This window comes from Coregonus lavaretus (assembly GCF_964263955.1).
Source record: "Coregonus lavaretus genome assembly, chromosome: 28".
Taxonomy (NCBI): domain Eukaryota; kingdom Metazoa; phylum Chordata; class Actinopteri; order Salmoniformes; family Salmonidae; genus Coregonus; species Coregonus lavaretus.
In genome coordinates, this window is record NC_140015.1 from 5,578,654 (window position 1) to 5,602,544 (window position 23,891).

Consider the following 23,891-nt stretch of genomic DNA (forward strand, 5'->3'; position numbering starts at 1 on the left):
ATACTTCCATTAAATGTTTTAACTGGTACCGGGCTACCTTCCGACGAGTCTTGTGCGGCTTGTGGGCGCCCTAAAGCAAAACGGAGAACACCATCGTGTTCGTGAGGTAATATTAGTTGCTTCATTTTATCGGGCGGACAAGTGTTTGAAAAAGGACATTGCACAATAACACCCAACTTTTCAAGCAAGATCCCAAAAAGGCCTATAGTTAGCAAACCGCAGAGGTGTTGCGATATGATTAGTACACCTCTCTACAAAACATTGTTCTCACCTCCTCCCATCGCACACCACAGCCCCCCCCCCCCCCCCCCCCCCTCCCCCTCCGTGGTCTACAGATGGAGATTGTTTTTCTTATTGCCTCTGTACACAAACTACACATAACACTGAGGCCTCGCACCAACTTCCCGCCACAAAGCGGACTCTGACCTTTCAACAAGCATCGTGTGTGTCACCTACCCCACCCCCGCCACTCTTCTGCAAGCCTCGCTTTACCCGCGCTGCAGAGTGAAAAGTACTCAGCAAGAACTCATAGATCTGGGGGTGTCAAAATGCCATCATGGCCAAAGCACCAAACAACACATTCACTCGCTTTCTGTGAACAAACAAGCAGTTGTTGCGACACAAGCCTGAATTTCGCTTTGTTTCTCACCGTTCACATAAAGAGAGTGTTGCACAATGCCCTCCTGTACCAAAAGATAAAGCATGAGTTAAGATGTGCAAATACACTTCACAGGACCTGCTCATCTCAATGTGCTATGCAGCTACTACAGCATGCATTTTGTAATGTTGTAACAAGTAGATGTTTCGATCAGTTTCTATGATAAAAGGATGATTTTCCTTTTCAATACAAATTCATTCCCCTACGTAGATTGATACAAAGCATTTCATGTAACCGTGTGACATAAAAGAGCTATCTACCTACTGTTTATGTTGTTTTGTATGTCACATAATATTTAAGTATGTGAGAGAAATCCACCAATGGTGGAAATGGGTATCATGCAGGAGATCTGACACTGTCAGGTGCCTGCCATGACCTTCTGCATGACAACACAGACAACAAATACTCTGTCTATGGCTACAAAATAAGATGTCCGATGACCTTTGCATTGTCATACTAACTCAGTTCATCCTTCTATTGCCATTTCTACTTCTGCATTTTATTGACATTCACAAGGATCGTTTGACTCCATTATCCATTTACTACTCGATTTAAACATTTTTGTGACCTGACCTGCTTTCATGAGTTATCTATATTGGAAAACCATTATTTTAACATGTGTCAAAATTTTGTGTGTTCACCTTATGCCTTGATCACACAGACAGTGTCATTGCGCAAAATGGTACGCAGTATCATCTGGATATGTGTGCAACAAAAGTTCAACATTCACCTTCTGCTACCATTTCTGTCAAGCCGTCTACGCATACAGTTTGACGCATACGTTCGATAAATCCAACGTATGCACCACACAGAACGCACTGCAACTACCTCTCCAACGCAATGCTGCAAGGCAAACGCAGTGTTCCATTGGAAATGAATGTACTTCTGGTGTACCAAAATGCAATGACGCTGTTGGTGTGATCGAGGCGTTACTCTGCCAATCTGGTGCTTCAATTTGAGAAACCACCTGACATGTCAGTGTGAGCGTGCGTCTCTGTTCTAGCCTACTTTACTGGTGCTCGACTGAAACAGGATGCGGTGTATTCACTATTTATACCTTAACACATGAAGGTACCCAGGGGCCTAATGGGTTTTCTTGTATGCGTTGTAGAGCAGTGTTTCTCAATCCTGGTCCTAGGAAGGGCTGCAATTTTTTTTGTTTTGGACCAAGCACTAATGCACTTGATTGAACTAATCAACTCATCATCAAGCCTTTAATTTGAATCAGGTGTGTGAGTGCTAGGGCAAAAACAAAAATGTGCACCCCTTTGCGTCCCCAGGACCAGGGTTGATAAACACTTTTATAGAGAATGGTAATGATATATGTATTTTTTCTATCTTGAGTGTTCTGTGTGGCTTCCTGCAAGACACAGGCAAATGTCAGCCTTAGCGAAAGGTTGTGGTTACGTGTGTCACCATGAAATGTCATTGGGCACTTCAATCGAGAGGGAGAAAGAGAAAGAGGTAGAGAGAGCGATAGCGGTCGGGAGCAGGAGAGAATGATAGAGAGAGAGAGAGCGTCAGAGAGAGAGAGTCAGAGAGAGGGAGCGATAGAGGCACAGAGAGAGAGAGTCATAAAGGGAGAGACACACACAGAGAGAGACAGACAGACAGAGACCTACCTGAGACAAAGGGACAGCGAGGAGAGAGCATCTGCAAAAGTCAAATAGTCAAAACAGAGCAAAGAAAGTAGGAGAATAGAATGAGGACTGTGCTGACTCTTCAACCCTGACTAAGTGGGTAAGTCCGAAGAGGTAGAGTACCTATTTGTTTTGCATGTGCATGAGCAAGTACTCTCTGTAAGATTCAACTTAGATTTCAATTTTATTTAAAAAAGCCAAATTGTCATTATCACTGTATCATTCTTGTTATCATCTAGGTGTCAGCCGCATCAGTGAATGTAGTCATTTAAAACAAATCCTTAGGGCGGCAGGTAGCCTAGCGGTTAGAGAGTTGAGCCAGTAATGAAAAGGTCGCTGCTTCGAATACCCGAGCCAACAAGGTGAAAAATCTGTTGATGTGCCCTTGAGCAAGGCACTTAACCCTAATTTGAAAGTCTTTAGACTAGTTTAGTTTATCTCGTTTTTTAGTAGTCTATTGGTGCAAACAAACTAGAACATAAGCCTATTCAGGGGAGACAAGTGGTTAAGTTTCCTATCCGTGTTTGTTGTATTGCAGTCCCTGAGCGAGTAGTTTTGCTTTATGTTAACTGTGTGCGTTATAATGACATGCATCTGCACTTTCAGTGGAAGTAGTTTAATTAGTGTCATGGGCTACCCGCTGATTTGAGATGCCAGATGCATGGTGTCTGTGAGACCACTAACAATAGACAAGTCTCAAGTTAGGATGACACACTTTTATTACACATACACACTTTTATTTTTATAGTCACTTTTATTCACTTTTTATAATAATGTTTGTGTTAACTAAATATATTATCAGCTCGGTTACAGTAACCGAATATGCCCCAAAATATAGTATAGGCATATACAATTACTATAGGTACAAAAGGTTTTCTCATTGAGAGTTCAACATTAGGTCATGCAGTATGCAACAGTCTATGGATGGATGTGTATTTTGTACAGATATCGCTTCCGCTGCTGCCTTTAAGTGCCTGCCACAACTCTTAATTTACTGCAGTCAAAGGTGATGACAGTGGGTAATAATGGTATTGGGCCTGTGACAGAAAGATTTCAGGACGTCCCTTATCAGTGTAATGTGTCTACTGCTGTTCTATGTAACTGTTATTCAGGATTGTGACTGTCTAAATGTTTCTGGTGTTGCCCATGCTCTGTTATAAAAGCCTCTTCATCTTTCCTTTTCCTCTTCGTCGTTTTACATTTAAACAGTGGCGGTAATGGCCAAGACAATTTCTTCATCTTCTTTTCTTCATCTATGTCATCTTTTGTTTTCCAGTTAGACAGTGGTGGTAATGATGTGGTCCATGCTTCACCTGCTGTTCCTGCTCTCTGTGCCACCAGGCTTCACTCACAACCTCCAAGGTAACTAGTGACTTCATGTTACTCTCAGCCTACTCATTCAGATAAGATCTGTGAAAGCCAAACAGTACTTGTACCTTGTGGAGAAACACAATTTATTGATTGTATTTATTCCCCCCAAAAATGTAAGTCAGATTTGTGAAGTTGGTGAGTTTGTGGATTTTAAAATGATGTGTTACTAGACAGTAATAATAGTTTTGGTTTGCCTTCGCTGTCTTTCCCTCCAAGGACTGTTTTGTGTGAATGACTACATCAACAACATCACCTGTGTGTGGAATAGCTCGGGAATAGATCCAGACGTGGCCTGCCAACTCCTCGGTACAAGAGAACACCGTAATGGCAAACTTCTGTAAGGAATATTTTTTGTTTGTCTTTATTATTACTGCAATACAGAAAATGACGGCATTGTGTTTTGAGGTATGAATGCATCCCTGTGTAATATGAAGAGTTTTACTTTTCATTTATTTTGTTTTGTATAGCCAGACTAGTTGCGATCTCAAACCCTTGGATAGGCCGGGGCAAGGTCATTCTTTCAGAGGCTGCAGTTTTGTCTTTGCGAGCCATGTAAGTTTTTACTGATATCATAATCAGAATTATATACAGTATGTTATTCTCTATATATATGTTATTGTACATATATGTTATTGTACATATCATTGTCATTGTTTTCTATAAATCTATCGATTCCTATTTTATTTTTCAAAAGTAAACTAAATATATAATGTGAAATATATTTTAATAAAACTTATTGTGAAAATTAGAATTAAAGTTATCTTTCCTAAGAATTCTTCTCCATGAATGTAGAACAGATGCAAGGGGTTCTTACTTTATTAAACAATCTGTTTTCGGACTGTGTTTCTCTACAGTATTTCAGTTCAGCCGAGCAGCTCCCCAGCATTAAGGTGGAGTGTAACAGGTCTGAGGTGGTAAACCTCCTAAAATACACACCTATCAAGCAAAGTGAGTGTCCACTTTTTCAGTGTTCTCTTTTGTCTAGTGTACCTGCGAGAGTATACTGAATTTATGTACCACTATCAATGTAAACGTTGCTTTGGGAAGCATCTGCTAAATGACAATATTATTAAGTCTTCAGGTTTCAGACAAGGTTACCTATCACCTGACCTTAGTTCACCAAACCGCCTTCTCTATACTTCCACTTCATGTTATTAGATGACTGTGACATCTCCCTCTGTTTCCTTACAGTTAAGATGCATCCTCCTGGTATCCCGGTCATCATCAATGGGACTAATGCCACCTGGAGTGCTGGTAGTCCGCTGTCTAAGAAGATCGATGAATATGTGTTCCAGGTGAAGGTGAAAAGGGAAGACCAGCTATGGAAGGTGAGTGAGACAGACAAACCATTGTGTGGGTGGATGTAAAAGTGTGTGGTATTGGCTGAACACGCAGTATTCCTGCTGAATGAGTTATAGTGAATGTGATTAGTGGGTAGTCATGCATAGTACTGTTGCCTGAGTATCTAGCTGTGATCTTTGGCTGATTCTTCACTTCCATAGATATCAAAGCATGATGTGTGTACATTTGAGTTACACACACTCATCTCAAATCAGGATTTCAGCCTAAATAGTTTGAGACAGTCTTGTAGCTTTGAAGTGATTATGCTTATTTTTGTCCATCTGTCTGTCTCTGTAAGGAAGCACAGAGTTTGACCAGACTAAAGCAAGAACTGTGGATGGAGCTGGGTGTGGAGGAGAGTGGGATTCATCACATCAGGGTGAGAGTCAAGCCAACTTTACCCGCCTCTACCCACTGGAGTGACTGGAGCCCAACTGCCTCCTGGACATCAGAGGGCGAGGTCTCACCAACCTTTGGTATGTTTGATGCCATGCCACAAACTTAAACCTTACATCTACTATATGTTCAATCATGTAGACGACTCTCTATCCTATCCAGAGAAACTGACAGTCGGTGCATAGTGAAGTTCATGCGGCCCATACAGGAATAAAACTCATTTGCTGGTCTACAAAATTGTGTTAACAACCCGTGTTAAATGCATTAAATGCATCCAGAAGTATTTCTGAGACCTATATTCCAACCGTACTCCCGTTCTCTGGTGTTTCAGTGAAGTCCCCGGACCTGACTTTGTGGCTGGTGTTGAGTAGTGTGTTTTTCACTCTCATCGTTGTCATGTTGCTTGTCTTCTACAAAACTCACACAAACAATAGGTGAGTAATGCGTGAAGGTGGATTATATGCATGCATGTATGTATTGTTGGGTCAGATCAGGAGTGACACCTACGAACTTTGGCTCAGTGAGTTAATTTGGTCTTGTGTCATGTTGATGACATGGACTTGATTTTATCATTGGTTACATAATCCAATATGAAGCAAAATGTGCAGTCAGGACCTTAGGTCTGTTTGGGTATGTAGTGTCAAGTTAATTCTGGGACAGACCCAAGATGGCTTATTAAAATCCATGTTGTTTTGGTGCTCTACAGGAAACACCAGTATGTGCCTGACCCCGCCAAGTACTTCCAGCCATTTAACTCTGTCCACGGTGGAAACTTTCAGGTACCTGGAAAATACTCCAACTTCCTGCTAAACTTGAAACCTGTTGAACCAATACAAGTATGTGTATGTGGCTTTATTCACTAGCGTGGCAACAGAATGAAAAATAGTTTTCTTGATATGAAAACCTAGTGGACGGCCTAATATAGTATTCTGGAAGCTGGTTGAGTGGATATGTCTGCATTTATGTCCTTATTTAACTTGAGTTACTACTTACTTACATTTGATGCTTACAGTTGGGAACAATCTCTTTAGTTGCCAGTAAAAGGAAAGTGCCCAGCCACAGTAAAAACCCAAGGGAAACATTAGTCATCAGCACAGGCCCCTTGGTGTGGTTTCTCTGTTGGTTTGAATTCCTTGCAGTAACAGTTAGATGCAGACATAGACACGCTCTCTCTACCACACGCACACATTAACACACCAATAAACTCACATATGCACTCATTTTAGACTTACGAATAAGCACACAGACACACACACACTGATCTTGCAGTGACTTTCTAAACTTGATACTTGCCGGTGTAGATGCAGTAAAATAGTTATCCTTTGTCATTTTGCGTAAGTCTCAGCATAACATTCCATTTCACCAAATTGAATGTGGTTCCAGTTTCACCAATAACTGTAGCACAATAAATTTCAGTGTTACAGTTATTGGTGAAATTGAATGTTACGCTGAGACTTAGGCAAAATGACAAAGGATAACTATTTTACTGCATCTACACTGGCAAGTATTACAGTTATTGGTGAAATTGAATGTGTTACAGTTACTGGTGCTGCGTATACTGACGTGTGTCTCTGGTCCTCCCCATGCAGAAATGGCTGAGCCCCTTGTTTTCTCCAGAGTCCTTCATCACCTCCCAGCCCAGCGAGGACATCTCCCCCGTGGAGGTGTCTGGAACAGAAGTCTCGGACGTCACCGACTCCACCAGCTCCACCACCGCAGCCTTCCTCCTACACTCTGACCCCAATACCCCCTCTGATGGCTGGAACAGCAGCGGCCAGTCCTCCTGCTTCTCCAACATCGGCTACTTCTACCACAACTACCCCAGCAGCCTCCGCATCGAGTCTTGCCCCGTCTACTTCATCTACCCGGGGGACCACAGATCCCTCTCCCCCACCACCACCTCCTCCTCCTATGAGCGCCTGGAGCGTCTCTATCAGCTGCAGAGGGAGCCCCAGAGCCCAGACTCTGGGTTCGGCATGGGTGTAGAGTGGGAGGACCAGGTGCTGGAGGAAGGAAAGGGTAAGAAGGAAAGGGATGTGGTTCCAGTTGACCATCATTCACCCCCCCCCTCTTGTCCTACCAGTCTCCCTGCCTGCTCGTATCCCTCCAGGCCCTCACCATCCCCTGAGTCTCCCCCAACTCCCACTTCATAATCCTGAGTCAAACTCTGCCATGGCGCCTAGTGGCAGTTACAATGCCTGGCCAGTAGAGGCTGTTCTAGGCAGATCCTCCTCAATGACAGTGGAACCCACTTGTAGTGGCTATTTGACCATTAAAGAGCTGCAGAATACCTACAGCAACAAGTCCATTTGAACAATCAATTTTTCACTCAATTTACATTTTAGTTAAGCTGTTGAACTTATTCTTTGTGCAAACTATGACACAAGGCTCAGATAATGCAGGTAAAAAATGCCAACTAATGATTTTTACAAGGAAAGTATGGTAGTTCTAAATATGTAGCTTATTCGTATTTTATATACATTTTATATATTACTTGTATTACTATTGAGGCAGCAGGTTTGCCAATGCATTGTTACTTTATCTCAGATAGTTAGTGCTGCTAGTTGTATTTGTCTTTAAATGCATTCACTGACAGCTTGTTTGTAGAAAGACCTGAATAAAACCTCTGACAGAAGAGAAGTGGGTCAGCCTTAAACTTCCTGTGTTTGTGGGCTTAGGTAGTGGCGAGGAGTGGGCAAGTGGTCCTGCTGTGTGTGTATTTTGTTTTATTTTTTATTTCACCTTTATTTAACCAGGTAAGCCAGTTGAGGACAAGTTCTCATTTACAACTGCGACCTGGCCAAGATAAAGCAAAGCAGTGCGGAAAAAACAACAACAACACAGAGTTACATATGGAATAAACAAAACGTACAGTCAATAACACAATAGAAAATCTATATACAGTGTGTGCAAATGTAGTAAGTTATGGAGGTAAGGCAATAAATAGGCCATAGTGCAAAATAATTACAATTATAATTTAGTATTAACACTGGAGTGATAGATGTGCAGAAGATGATGTGCAAATAGAGATACTGGGGTGAAAATTAGCAAAATAAATAACAATGTAAATAACAATATGGGGATGAGGTAGTTGGGTGGGCTAATTACAGATGGGCTGTGTACAGGTACAGTGATCGGTAAGCTGCTCTGACAACTGATGCTTAAAGATAGTGAGGGAGATAAGTGTCTTCAGCTTCAGAGATTTTTGCAGTTCGTTCCAGTCATTTGCAGCAGAGAACTGGAAGGAATGGCGGCCAAAGGAGGTGTTGACTTTGGTGATGACCAGTGAGGTATACCTGCTGGAACGCATACTACAGGTGGGTGTTGCTATGGTGACCAATGAGCTAAGATAAGGCGGGTATTTGCCTAGAAGGGATTTATAGATGACCTGGAGCCAGTGGGTTTGGTGACGAATATGTAGTGAGGGCCAGCCAACGAGAGCGTACAGGTCACAATGGTGGGTAGTATATGGGGCTTTGGTGACAAAACGGATGGCACTGTGATAGACTACATCCAATTTGCTGAGTAGAGTGTTGGAGGCTATTTTGTAAATGACATCGCCAAAGTCAAGGATCAGTAGTATAGTCAGTTTTACGAGGGCATGTTTAGCAGCATGAGTGAAGGAGGCTTTGTTGTGAAATAGGAAGCCGATTCTAGATTTAACTTTGGATTGGAGATGCTTAATGTGAGTCTGGAAGGAGAGTTTACAGTCTAACCAGACACCTAGGTATTTGTAGTTGTCCACATATTCTAAGTCAGAGTCGCCGAGAGTAGTGATTCTAGTCGGGCAGGCGGGTGCAAGCAGTGTTCGATTGAAGAGCATGCATTTAGTTTTACTAGTGTTTAAGAGTAGTTGGAGGCTACGGAAGGAGTGTTGTTTGGCATTGAAGCTCGTTTGGAGGTTTGTTAACACAGTGTCCAATGAAGGGCCAGATGTATACAAAATGGTGTTGTCTGCGTAGAGGTGGATATGAGAGTCACCAGCAGCAAGAGCGACATCATTGATATACACAGAGAAAAGAGTCGGCCCAAGAATTGAACCCTGTGACACCCCCATAGAGACTGCCATAGGTCCAGACAACAGGCCCTCCGATTTGACACATTGAACTCTATCTGAGAAGTAGTTGGTGAACCAGGCGAGGCAGTCATTTGAGAAACCAAGGCTATTTAGTCTGCCAATAATGTATGTATGTGTGTGTTCGTGTATGCGTGTGTTTGCGTGCATCAGTGGCGGTCGTGCCGTTTAAGATGAGGAAGGACCATTGTTATTTTTTTAATGATTATTGCCTTATTTCTATTACAGCATATTGGATGATTGTCATTCATATTCCATTAACCCAGTTCAATGTAACATCGATAGGTTTAGGCTACTACATGATACTCAACTTTTCCCTATACCCATCATGAGGTTGTTACAACCTAGCCTATGAATGAAAGTTTACAACGTAGGTGAAAAGGTTGAGAGAAACATTTGAGATGACAGACAGTGACACATTGACAGACAGTGACACATTCAATCCTGCCTTGCACACTCTTGCCTGCCTCTAGCTGATCTAGGGTGTAGTCATTAGTCCAACAGTTGCAAATTAGAGTTTCTATTGGACAAATTCAGGTATTGTTATTCCTGTTTTGTTCCGTTTGCTTCCGTTTAAGATTTTTTTTCAACAGAATCGGTGGAATGAATACACCCGTGATCACGTGTAAACACAGTTCACTTTCATAGCAGCCACGTTGTATTCCTTCTCGCATCTATGCGCTCTCTTCCTATCTCCTTTTCCCTTCGCTTTTGGACTTCAATGCACAACACATCAGCTGTATGTGACCAGGCGAAAAAAACTTTGCAAGCCAAACCATCTCATAACCGCTACACATAGCCTACATCATTGTCACCATATTAGCTAAAGTAACGTCATAGTCAACATAGCTAATAGAACTAGCTAATGCATTAGTAAACCCGATACAATCATGCAGTAACGTTACAGTGTACAGTCAGTAAGCAGTTTATAACTTACACCGGTGGGCCCCAGTGGCAATACATTTGTAAAACCAAAAGCTTACCTTGAATTGGAAGTGTTCCAAAGTTGTGTTGGATAGTCATAGCGAGCTAGCTAACATAGCATCCCTCTGTTTGAGCCGGGTGTTTGAGTAGGCTATACTAGCTAGCTGCATTTGCTAGCTAAGTAAGTGAAGCTGAAAGTGAAAAAACAATGACAATCTCTCTCTATCTCTCTTGCTTCTCCTTCATTTTGGAATAAATTAATTTGTTCAAAACTGTTCAACTATTGTCTTTCTCTCTCTTTGAGTCAACTACTCACCACATTTTATGCACTGCAGTGCTAGCTAGCTGTAGGTTATGCTTTCAGTACTAAATTCATTCTCTGATCCTTTGATTGGGTGGACAACATGTCAGTTGATGCTGCAAGAGCTCTGATAGGTTGTAGGACATCCTCCGGAAGTTGTCATAATTACTGTGTAAGTCTATGGAAGGGGATGAGGACCATGAGCCTCCTAGGTTTTGTATTGAAGTCAATGTACCCAGAGGAGGATGGAAGCTAGCTGTCCTCCGTCTACACTGTGGTGCTACCCTACAGAGTGCTGTTGAGGCTACTGTAGACCTTCATTGCAACACAATGTGTTTTAATCTATTAGTTTGTGATGTGAATATATTTAGTATAGTTTTATTAAAAAATATAACTTTTGAAATGTTTTACCATTTCTTAAAATGAAATTCACTGAGGAGGATGGTCCTCCCTTTCCTCCTCTAAGGAGCCTCCACTGGTGTGTATGTGTGTGTATGTGTGTGCGTGTGAGTTGTGTGGGGGAGGGGTTCTGATTTGAGAGTGTATTTGTGTAACTGATCTAAGGGTGGATGTGGCTTATGAAAGTTGGGGTGTGAAATTAGGTCTGTTTGTGTGTGTAAACATGTCCTGTCAGGTGTGTGTGAGTGTATTAGTATGTGGTCTGACATTTAACTGTGACACAATGTCCCCACCGCTGACTTTTGCTCTCTTGAAAAAGTTGTTTTACTTGTTACAAGGCATTGCTTTGATGAAAATAAAAATGCATTTGAGCTTGGGGGGGGGGGGCAATGAATGAACTGAGAGGGAAGCACGCAGGGCATTCTATGCCATTAAAGAACTAATTCAAATTGAAATACCTAAAATGTGGCTAAAGCTAATTGAATATGTAATTGAACCAATTGCACTTTTATTTTTTTATTTTATTTTATTTCACCTTTATTTAACCAGGTAAGCCAGTTGAGAACAAGTTCTCATTTACAACTGCGACCTGGCCAAGATAAAGCAAAGCAGTGCGATAAAAACAACAACACAGAGTTACATAAGGGGTAAAACAAAACATAAAGTCAAAAATACAACAGAAAATATATATACAGTGTGTGCAAATGTAGTAAGTTATGGAGGTAAGGCAATAAATAGGCTATAGTGCAAAATAATTACAATTAGTATTAACACTGGAATGATAGATGTGCAAGAGATGATGTGCAAATAGAGATACTGGGGTGCAAATGAGCAAAATAAATAACAATATGGGGATGAGGTAGTTGGGTGGGCTAATTTCAGATGGGCTGTGTACAGGTGCAGTGATCGGTAAGGTACTCTGACAACTGATGCTTAAAGTTAGTGAGGGAGATAAGAGTCTCCAGCTTCAGAGATTTTTGCAATTCGTTCCAGTCATTGGCAGCAGAGAACTGGAAGGAATGGCGGGCAAGTTGCAGCGGCGGGTGCAGAGCTGGTGGCCAGGGTAGTGGTGTCCAGGTGGAAAGCATGGTCAGCCGTAGCAAAATGCTTGTTGAAATTCTCGATTATTGTAGATTTATCGGGGGTGATAGTGTTTCCTAGCCTCAGTGCAGTGGGCAGCTGGGAGGAGGTCAATAACACAAATAGAAAATCTTTATACAGTGTGTGCAAATGTAGTAAGTTATGGAGGTAAGGCAATAAATAGGCCATAGTGCAAAATAATTACATTTATGACAGAGAGGTGTGGGGTCCACTTGCAAAACAAGATTTCACCCAATGGGACAAACACCCCATTGAAACCCTTCTTGCAGAGTTCTGTAAGATTCTCCTACATATCCAGAGGAAAACTACAAGCAATGCATGCAAGGCAGAATTAGGCCAATATCCACTAATAATAACAACTCAAAAAAGAGCAATTACGTTTTTAAAACATCTAAAATACAGTGACCCCCTCTCATATCATTACCAAGCCCTGCAATGCCAAGAGCTGAGCAAAGAAAAGTCCCCTCATCCAACTGGTCCTGGGGCTGAGTTCACAAACCTGTTCTACTAACACACTGACGCCTCAGGACCAGAACATCCAATCAATCAGAATAAACCCAATTACAACACAGTCAAAACAAAACTACATTACCTATTGGGAAACACAAGCACAAAGCAAAATGCAATGCTACCTGGCCCTAAATTGGACAGTACACCATGGCAAACTATTCTAATCAAATCCAAATCAAATTTAACCATGGTTACAAAAACTAAGTACAGGCTCAGTGAGCACAGCCTTGCCATTGAGAAGGGTAGACACAGGAAAACCACTGCCCCACAGCAGAACCCGAGTAAGAGCTGCATTTCCTGACAATAATTTTGCTAGGATTGTCTGGTAGTGGTCTGAGTAAGGAGGGGAAAACTTAAAACTAGCTGTTATTGGCACAGACATTTTGAACTCTCTTTGTTAGTGCTCTACTAACCAATTTACCGCATGGTGATTTCACCATGGAAAGCCAAAGCTCCCACCCATGCAAACCTGCTGATTAGAAGGCCCTGTGCAGATTGTATTTTCAACCAGCAACTATCAGGAAATAACACTAATACATTTTTTTCACAATTTTACAGTGTTAGTTTCGTCAGCTGTTGTGATACAAAACACAGGAAAATGTAAACAGTTTTAGTATGGGGTCAGCTTTTTACCACCAGGTGGCAATAGAATACAAACCACAGAATAAATTATCCGCCTTGTAATGTACAGCCAAGGAAACAATAACAGACCTAAAACACTGATTGGAACACCCAATACTAGTCATGGTAGGGATTGTAATAATAAAACATTTTTATAGTAGGTATAGTAATTTATAAAGGGATAAGACAGTATTACAAGAAAAGATAACAAGCTAAATAATACATCTTCAAATACAACTAAATTAGAACACAAGTACTCAATCAACATAGTGGAGATAAAAACATAGCAAACAGAAGACATAGAAGGCACAGTATGTGGGGATATGTGTGGATGTATTGTGATGGAAGGCGTGGTGTGCGTTTTGGTGTTTGAATAAGTGTGGCGTTAAGTGAGTGAGAAAGGAAATGGTTGCATATCCCAGAACCAACATGTGTCTGTGAGCAGAGGTTGTGAGAGAGAGCTTTCAATTTTGTGCAGATGAAGGATATACATTTTAAAGTATAGTATACATCTAATATATTTTTTATTGTCCTATCATGATGGAACGATCCCCAACCCTATATCCTAGACACCCACCTGAGCGACCCATACACCAAAGAGAAGTCCCCATCTGTTTTATGGACCTGCTGTGAGTTGCCTATATGCAGCCAAAACAGGAAAATAAATGTGGTCAGAGACCTACTTGAGCAACACCACCCCCTCAATATTCTGAGCCTGCCTGGCAGGGTTGGTCCTACAAAGCCAGAGCCCCCTGATGGGAGAGCATTATATACAAGGAAATTCTAAAAGCTGCTAATGAGAACCTTGACGACCTTGTACCTAGCCGGTGGGGATTCCGGTGGGGTACCCCCACCCAGGTAGTGGCATAGCTGGCAACACTGGCTGCAGTAACCCATGGGGATGGGGTCACACTCTGACAATCAGAGAGGAGGCTTATCATTGTGGCCCAAGTGGCACAAAATAATCAAAGGTCTGACTGCACGGAGATGCTTGGGAAAAATGGTTACAACGGGGGACGAGAGTGTTTGTGTCTTAGGTGAAGAGGGTGGATCTGATCTCCATCACCTAGGACTTGACATAGATTCAATAGATTAATCAAATCTGTGTGCTGTTTTCGATGGATGGGTCCTGGCGTCTTGGGGCCCTAGGGATCCGGAGGGACGGGGGTGGGATGCCGATCACTGGGATAACGGCTCAACTTGGGATGGGGAGGGGCTTTAGTGGGGGAATTAGTGGAGAACAATTGTAGGGTTTCTTAGTAGCAATGCAAATATCATGGTACAACTACAGTGGGGAGAACAAGTATTTGATACACTGCCGATTTTGCAGGTTTTCCGACTTACAAAGCATGCAGAGGTCTGTAATTTTAATCATAGGTACACTTCAACTGTGAGAGACGGAATCTAAAACAAAAATCCAGAAAATCACATTGTATGATTTTTAAGTAATTCATTTGCATTTTATTGCATGACATAAATATTTGATCACCTACCAACCAGTAAGAATTCCGGCTCTCACAGACCTGTTAGTTTTTCTTTAAGAAGCCCTCCTGTTCTCCACTCATTACCTGTATTAACTGCACCTGTTTGAACTCGTTACCTGTATAAAAGACACCTGTCCACACACTCATTCAAACAGACTCCATCCTCTCCACAATGGCCAAGACCAGAGAGCTGTGTAAGGACATCAGGGATAAAATTGTAGACCTGCACAAGGCTGGGATGGGCTACAGGACAATAGGCAAGCAGCTTGGTGAGAAGGCAACAACTGTTGGCGCAATTATTAGAAAATGGAAGAAGTTCAAGATGACGGTCAATCACCCTTGGTCTGGGGCTCCATGCAAGATCTCACCTCGTGGGGCATCAATGATCATGAGGAAGGTGAGGGATCAGCCCAGAACTACACAGCAGGACCTGGTCAATGACCTGAAGAGAGATGGGACCACAGTCTCAAAGAAAACCATTAGTAACACACTCCGCCGTCATGGATTAAAATCCTGCAGCGCACGCAAGGTCCCCCTGCTCAAGCCAGCGCATGTCCAGGCCCGTCTGAAGATTGCCAATGACCATCTGGATGATCCGGAGGAGGAATGGGATAAGGTCATGTGGTCTGATGAGGCAAAAATAGAGCTTTTTGGTCTAAACTCCACTCGCCGTGTTTGGAGGAAGAAGAAGGATGAGTACAACCCCAAGAACACCATCCCAACCGTGAAGCATGGAGGTGGAAACATCATTCTTTGGGGATGCTTTTCTGCAAAGGGGACAGGACGACTGCACCGTATTGAGGGGAGGATGGATGAGGCCATGTATCGCGAGATCTTGGCCAACAACCTCCTTCCCTCAGTAAGAGCATTGAAGATGGGTCGTGGCTGGGTCTTCCAGCATGACAACGACCCGAAACACACAGCCAGGGCAACTAAGGAGTGGCTCCGTAAGAAGCATCTCAAGGTCCTGGAGTGGCCTAGCCAGTCTCCAGACCTGAACCCAATAGAACATCTTTGGAGGGAGCTGAAAGTCCGTATTGCCCAGCGACAGCCCTGAAACCTGAAGGATCTGGAGAAGGTCTGTATGGAGGAGTGGGCCAAAATCCCTGCTGCAGTGTGTGCAAACCTGGTCAAGACCTACAGGAAACGTATGATCTCTGTAATTGAAAACAAAGGTTTCTGTACCAAATATTAAGTTCTGCTTTTCTGATGTATCAAATACTTATGTCATGCAATAAAATGCAAATTAATTACTTAAAAATCATACAATGTGATTTTCTGGATTTTTAGATTCCGTCTCTCACAGTTGAAGTGTACCTATGATAAATATTACAGACCTCTACATGCTTTGTAAGTAGGAAAACCTGCAAAATCGGCAGTGTATCAAATACTTGTTCTCCCCACTGTATATGGACACTCAATCATTATGGTATTTTTTATTGGTAAATTTACAAACACATATAATGATAAATAGACTTGAAACTTGTATCTCATTATGTTGTATGGTGAAATAAGTATAGCCAGTTATAATTGTAATGGCTTAGCTGATAATAACAAAAGAATAACAATATTTACATGGCTCAAAGAGAAGGAATATAATATCTATTGTTTACAGGAAACTCATTCAACAATTCTAGATGAAGTTGCGTGGAAAAAGGAATGGGGGGGGTCCATAAACAGATATAGCTCATTAACCTTTACGGACCAAATAATGATGATCCACACTTCTTTGACAATATATATAATTAATTATCAACCCTGCAAGCAATTCAAGACAACATTATTATGGTGGGGGATTATAATACTGTTTTAAATAGCTCAATGGACCGTAAAGGAAATCCTACCACAAACAATCACCCTCATGCTCTTAAGGAAATCGTGAATGTCATGGATATATTAGAACTAGTAGATATATGGAGGCTTAAATATCCTGATCTAGTGAGATATACATGGCGGAGACTCAATCAAGCTAGTCGTCTTGACTTCTTTCTTATGTCATTCTCGTTGGCACCAAAAGTTAAAAAAGTGTTGATAGGGGACAGAATGCGGTCGGACCATCATATAATTGGCATATACATTACTCTTACTGAATTTCCACGTGGGCGAGGATATTGGAAATTTAATCAAAGCCTATTGGATGATAATTTATTTTTAACTAGGACAAAGGAATTTATAACAGATTTGTTCCGACATAACATAGGTACAGCAAATCCCCTTATTGTATGGGACACCTTTAAATGTGCCTTTAGAGGCCATGCAATTCAGTACTCATCTCGAAAACAAAAGCAATTTAAGTCAAAAGAGTTTATAGGAAATAGAAATAGAAGGTCTAACAGAACAGATAGATGGCAATAAAAACTGTAACATAGAGGCTCAGAATAAATTAGAGGAAAAACAAAAAGAAATGGAGAAACTTATTCAAGAAAGATCAAGTGTAATATATTATAAAAATAAAGAAAACTGGATGGAATATGGGGAAAAATGCACCAAATTCTTTTTTAATCTTCAACATAGGAATGCTACCAAAAATAATTTAATGAAACTGGTTACAATTGACGGAGTCACCCATGATTCACCAAATGATATTTTGAAGGAGAAAACAAAGTACTTTAAGCATATGTTTTCGTTACAGTCGCCTCCATCTCCTCTAACTGAAGCTAATTGTAGAGATTTTTTTTCTATTGATAATGTAAAATTAACAGCCATACAGAAAGACATATGTGAAGGTGAAATTACAGAGGAGGAACTTCTGGATGCAATTAAAGACTTTAAGTCCTGGAAAACTCCAGGGTTGGATGGCATACCAGTCGAGGTATACCAAACCTTTTTTGATATACTAAGAGGACCGTTACTAGTATGTTTTAACCACTCCTATGTAAATGGTAGATTATCAGACACTCAAAAAGAAGGTCTGATTTCATTATTATTGAAACAGGACACAAGTGGAAAATATAAAGGTCCAGTCCATTTAAAAAATTGGAGGCCCCTTACACTTCAGTGTTGTGATGCAAAAATTCTAGCAAAATGTATAGCGCATAGAATTAAAAAGGTATTGTCGGACATTATTCATTCTAATCAGACAGGTTTTTTACATGGAAGATACATTGGAGATAATATAAGGCAAGTACTGGAAACAATAGAACACTATGGAAAATCTGGGAAACCAGGCCTGCTATTCATAGCAGACTTTGAAAAGGCATTTGATAAAGTGCGACTGGGGTTTATATATAAATGCCTGGAGCATTACAATTTTGGAGAATCTCTTATAAAATGGGTCAAAATCATGTATAGTAACCCTAGGTGTAAAATAGTAAATAATGGCTATTTCTCAGAAAGTTTTAAACTGTCAAGAGGAGTGAAACAAGGTTGTCCACTATCGGCATATCTATTTATTATGGCCATCGAGATGTTAGCTATTAAAATCAGATCCAACAATAATATCAAGGGATTAGAAATCCAGGACTTAAAAACAAAGGTGTCATTGTACGCTGATGATTCATGTTTTCTTTTAAATCCACAACTAGAATCCCTTCACAGCCTCATAGAGGATCTAGATTGATTTTCTAACCTCTCTAGATTACAACCAAATTATGACAAATGTACTATATTACGTATTGGATCACTAAAAAATACAATTTTTACATTACCATGTAGTTTACCAATAAAATTGTCTGATGGTGATGTGGATATACTCGGAATACATATCCCAAAGGAAATAAATGATCTCACTCCAATACATTTTAATAGAAAGTTAACCAAAATAGATAAGATCTTGCTACCATGGAAAGGTAAATACCTGTCTATTTGTGGAAAAAATCATCCAGATTTAGTATTATCCCAGTTTACCTATTTGCTTATGGTATTGCCTATGCCTAGCGAACAGTTTTTTAAAATGATATGAGAAAAAAATATTCTATTTTATTTGGAACGGCAAGCCGTTTTATATAATGAATATGAATTCGGAGGACAGAAATTATTAAATATTAAAGCATTAGACCTATCACTAAAAGCTTCAGTCATACAAAAGTTATACTTAAATCTGAACTGGTTCTCTAGCAAATTAGTAAGATTGTCTCACCCAATGTTCAAGAATGGCCTTTTTCCTTTTATTCAGATTACAACCTCTCACTTTCAGTTATTTGAAAAGGAAATCATCTCCCAAATATCACTATTTCTAAAACAAGCCATAGAAAGTTGGTTGCAATTTCAATTTAATCCTCCAGAAACGACAGAACAAATAATGCAACAAATATTGTGGTTAAACTCAAATATACTAATTGACAAAATGTTTAAAAAAGGTATAATCTTCGTAAATGATATCATCGGTAGGACTGGTGGAGTTATGTCGCACATGCAGCTAACCAAAACATATGGAAATGTCTGCTCTACACAAAATTACAACCAAATAATTGCAGCATTACCGCAAAATTGGAAGAGGAAAGTGGAAGGGGGAGAAAGTAAGGAACTTGTCTGTCGGCCTTGCATTAAAGAACATAATTGGTTAAAGAAAACTGTGATAAATAAAAAAGTATACCAGTTTCATTTAAGGACCAAAGGACTGACAGCCGTCCCATATAGACTGCAAAATAGTTGGGAAGAGATTTTTGACTTACCGATCCCATGGCATAGTGTTTATGAACTGATACGCAAAACGACACCGGATTCAAAACTCAGAATCTTTCAATTTAAATTATTATTTAAAATTCTTGCTACCAATAGAATGTTATTTATATGGGGGATACAATCTTCCCAGCTCTGCAGATTTTGCTGCAAAGAGATAGAATCATTAGATCATTTGTTTTGGTACTATCCATTTGTAGCTTGTTTTTGGACACAGGTCCAGGAATGGCTAAAGGATTGCAATATTTACCTGGAGCTAACCTTGCAGATAGCATTACTGGGTGATCTGAAAACTCATAGTCAATCGATCAATAATATAATAATACTTTTAGCAAAAATGTTTATTTTGAATTTACAATCTGTAGAAACAATGAGAATAGAAAGGTTCAGAACTTTTGTAAAACATCACTGTACAGTTGAAAAATATATGGCAAATAGAAATCCTATATGGATGGTGTTAAGCGATAGATGGGTGGTGTTGAATGGAGTTGAGGAATGGGACTAATAACACCTAACAACAACTAATAACAAGATAACTAATAATGTAAGCATACTGTGTCCATAATAAGTATATACAGTGGAGAAAAAAAGTATTTAGTCAGCCACCAATTGTGCAAGTTCTCCCACTTAAAAAGATGAGAGAGGCCTGTAATTTTCATCATAGGTACACATCAACTATGACAGACAAGTTGAGGAAAAAAATTCCAGAAAATCACATTGTAGGATTTTTAATGAATTTATTTGCAAATTATGGTGAAAAATAAGTATTTGGTACCTACAAACAAGCAAGATTTCTGGCTCTCACAGACCTGTAACTTCTTCTTTAAGAGGATCCTCTGTCCTCCACTCGTTACCTGTATTAATGGCACCTGTTTGAACTTGTTATCAGTATAAAAGACACCTGTCCACAACCTCAAACAGTCACACTCCAAACTCCACTATGGCCAAGACCAAAGAGCTGTCAAAGGACACCAGAAACAAAATTGTAGACCTGCACCAGGCTGGGAAGACTGAATCTGTAATAGGTAAGCAGCTTGGTTTGAAGAAATCAACTGTGGGAGCAATTATTAGGAAATGGAAGACATACAAGACCACTGATAATCTCCCTCGATCTGGGGCTCCACGCAAGATCTCACCCCGTGGGGTCAAAATGATCACAAGAACGGTGAGCAAAAATCCCAGAACCACACGGGGTGACCTAGTGAATGACCTGCAGAGAGCTGGGACCAAAGTAACAAAGCCTACCATCAGTAACACACTATGCCGCCAGGGACTCAAATCCTGCAGTGCCAGACGTGTCCCCCTGCTTAAGCCAGTACATGTCCAGGCCCGTCTGAAGTTTGCTAGAGTGCATTTGGATAATCCAGAAGAGGATTGGGAGAATGTCAGATGAAACCAAAATAGAACTTTTTGGTAAAAACTCAACTCGTCGTGTTTGGAGGACAAAGAATGCTGAGTTGCATCCAAAGAACACCATACCTACTGTGAAGCATGGGGGTGGAAACATCATGCTTTGGGGCTGTTTTTCTGCAAAGGGACCAGGACGACTGATCTGTGTAAAGGAAAGAATGAATGGGGCCATGTATCGTGAGATTTTGAGTGAAAACCTCCTTCCATCAGCAAGGGCATTGAAGATGAAACGTGGCTGGGTCTTTCAGCATGACAATGATCCCAAACACACCGCCTGGGCAACGAAGGAGTGGCTTCGTAAGAAGTATTTCAAGGTCTTGGAGTGGCTTAGCCAGTCTCCAGATCTCAACCCCATAGAACATCTTTGGAGGGAGTTGAAAGTCTGTGTTGCCCAGCGACAGCCCCAAAACATCACTGCTCTAGAGGAGATCTGCATGGAGGAATGGGCCAAAATACCAGCAACAGTGTGTGAAAACCTTGTGAAGACTTACAGAAAACGTTTGACCTGTGTCATTGCCAACAAAGGGTATATAACAAAGTATTGAGAAACTTTTGTTATTGACCAAATACTTATTTTCCACCATAATTTGCAAATAAATTCATTAAAAATCCTACAATGTGATTTTCTGGAATTTTTTTCCTCATTTTGTCTGTCATAGTTGACGTGTACCTATGATGAAAATTACAGGCCTCTCTAATCTTTTTAAGTGGGAGAACTTGCACAATTGGTGGCTGACTAAAAACTTTTTTCCCCACTGTACTTAAAAACAGATACCACTGGAGCTTCTCCCCTGACACAGACATCTGTCTTAGTAGCATCAGTTGCCCTCTTTGTGAAGAACATGCTGACTGTTTTTTTTTCTTCTCACATTTAAATGCAAACATGAGTCACTGAGCCACTTTGTAACATGGACCATTGCAGTAGTGAGTTGTATAAACATGTATAAACATGTGACCACTTGTAGGGAAGGTGACAGTTCAAGAGCTGTGGGTCATGTCAACTCAATAATTTAATTTGAATATAATTTGGAATCTCACCATTAATATATCCCCAAATAGAAATAATTTATTGTACATCTGGTGTTTTTGTACAATTTATTAATGTAGGCCTGGAATAAATCGAAGGATATGAATGAAACAAAAAGCATATTGACGTAGTTTAAAACATGGTTTGATATGTGATTTATCAGTTCTCCTCCCTTCAATACATTACATTTGTGGGACAATTTTGTTTTCACAGCTGAATGTTTTTGGAACGTTGTGCCATTCCCTCTATTAACATTAGGAGTAGTATTGACATTGCGGAAAAAGACAGGTACAGAGAAAGAAACAATAAAGGTTGAGCAGCTTGCAGTTGAAAGGTGAATCAATAGTCTGAATGAAAGCATATAGAGATACGAATAATGTTTTTCTTGAACATTTAGATTTTTCTTTGCACTTCCTTCCTTCCTTCCTTCCTTCCTTCCTTCCTTCCTTCCTTCCTTCCTTCCTTCCTTCCTTCCTTCCTTCCTTCCTTCCTTCCTTCCTTCCTTCCTTCCTTCCTTCCTTCCTTCCTTCCTTCCTTCCTTCCTTCCTTCCTTCCTTCCTTCCTTCCTTCCTTCCTTCCTTCCTTCCTTCCTTCCATTCTTCCCTTCCTCCCTCCCTTCCTTCCTTCCTTCCTTCCTTCCACCCTCCCTTCCTCCCTTCCTCCCTCCATTCCTTCCTTGATATAGACATATCGGTACTATAGACACTGGTAGTTCAAGGGACGACAGTCAGTGTCAATGTCTTAGAGTCAATCAAATCTGGGTCAGATGTGTCTGTTAATGGCGTGGATATGGAAGAAGTAGGAGAACACCCATGACATCATTACATAACAGTCTGTGGAGTCTCCTTCAATCCTGGACCCCTAGGCAATAACGCACTCCAGATGTGCTTGTGTTACACGTGTACACCAATCTCAAATCAACTTCCGCTCTCGTCTTTCACAGCAATGGCAATAAAAGTTCATCCAAAAACTTGCAGAGGGTAAATACAAATAGGCCTATTCATTCTCACTGTGCGCTGCAGGTAGAACCGTTGTGCCAACATGGTTGTGCTGTATCTGCACCAAGAGTGATGGTAGGAAAGTGTAAAAGTACCATTTGATGTGCCTGTATAAATGTGTCTATTCTAATTGCCTTACAAAAAGACAATCATAAAATGTGGTCTACGTTTCTGTGAGCCAGACATTCCACTTCAAAACATTAGTCCCAAGGGAACATGGAACAAAATCTGGCTAATTCAGCTAACAAAAGCCATTGGGCCCCATAAATAGTAAAACATATATTGTCTCTGCTAAAAGTGGATCTCTCTGTGTGTGTGTGTGCATGCGTGCACATGGTCATGTGTGTGTTACTGTCCCTCCCCACGGTTTCTGCCACCAATTTCTCCCCAGCTCCATGGTCTTCCCTCCCAATTCTTACTTTCCCTCAAGCTAGCCTACCTCTCCCCTCTGCCCCCCTCACCTCCCATCTCCACCCCAACAATAACATTACCCCACCCTGTCTGTCCCTGACTCCATGTGTAAAACCCTGTGGCCCCTTTCTCCTCAGAGCGCTAGCTCCCCTCCAGGCCCTCCACACTCCCGTACCAACATCTGCCTTCTCCTCTCCTTTGTGACTTGAGCTTTCACAGATGTTAAACAGTAGAAAAAAGAGCAGGGGGAAGGAATTCACAACAGCAGAAATACAGGTCTGGACTGGAAGGATGGCAGACAGTACTTACAAAGGCAATGGTGTTTGTTCTCTTGAGCCTCCCGCAACTATTATACAGTTGCATTGTAATATAGTGTAGTGTTCGGGTAGGGTAGTGTCTGTGTGTGTCCACTGTTTGATTGGTTATGGGGTATCAATAAAACGTTCCAATTTGTGTTCAAATTCATTTATTTAACAGAATGTAATAAATGGGTGTTCTTCACCAAACAAAGATGTTTGATAATGACTCCTACAAATGAGGGTCTGGTATAAATAGTGTAACTTAACAAAGGGAAAGAAAAATGATCCGACAACACTTAGCCTAT

General features: G+C 40.9%; 1 protein-coding gene across 1 annotated transcript; it reads left to right on the forward strand.

Annotated features, from left to right (window-relative positions):
* The first annotated feature begins 2,262 nt into the window (after positions 1 to 2,262).
* On the forward strand, positions 2,263 to 7,809 carry LOC311103790 (interleukin-2 receptor subunit beta-like). Its single transcript, XM_084145442.1, is given in 11 exon segments — positions 2,263 to 2,398; positions 3,575 to 3,660; positions 3,886 to 4,006; positions 4,137 to 4,221; positions 4,524 to 4,617; positions 4,861 to 4,997; positions 5,309 to 5,486; positions 5,738 to 5,840; positions 6,113 to 6,185; positions 6,996 to 7,454; positions 7,456 to 7,809. Coding segments are annotated over 10 exon segments (1,584 nt in total). The 5' UTR covers positions 2,263 to 2,398; positions 3,575 to 3,590; the 3' UTR covers positions 7,720 to 7,809.
* The last annotated feature ends 16,082 nt before the right edge of the window (positions 7,810 to 23,891 follow it).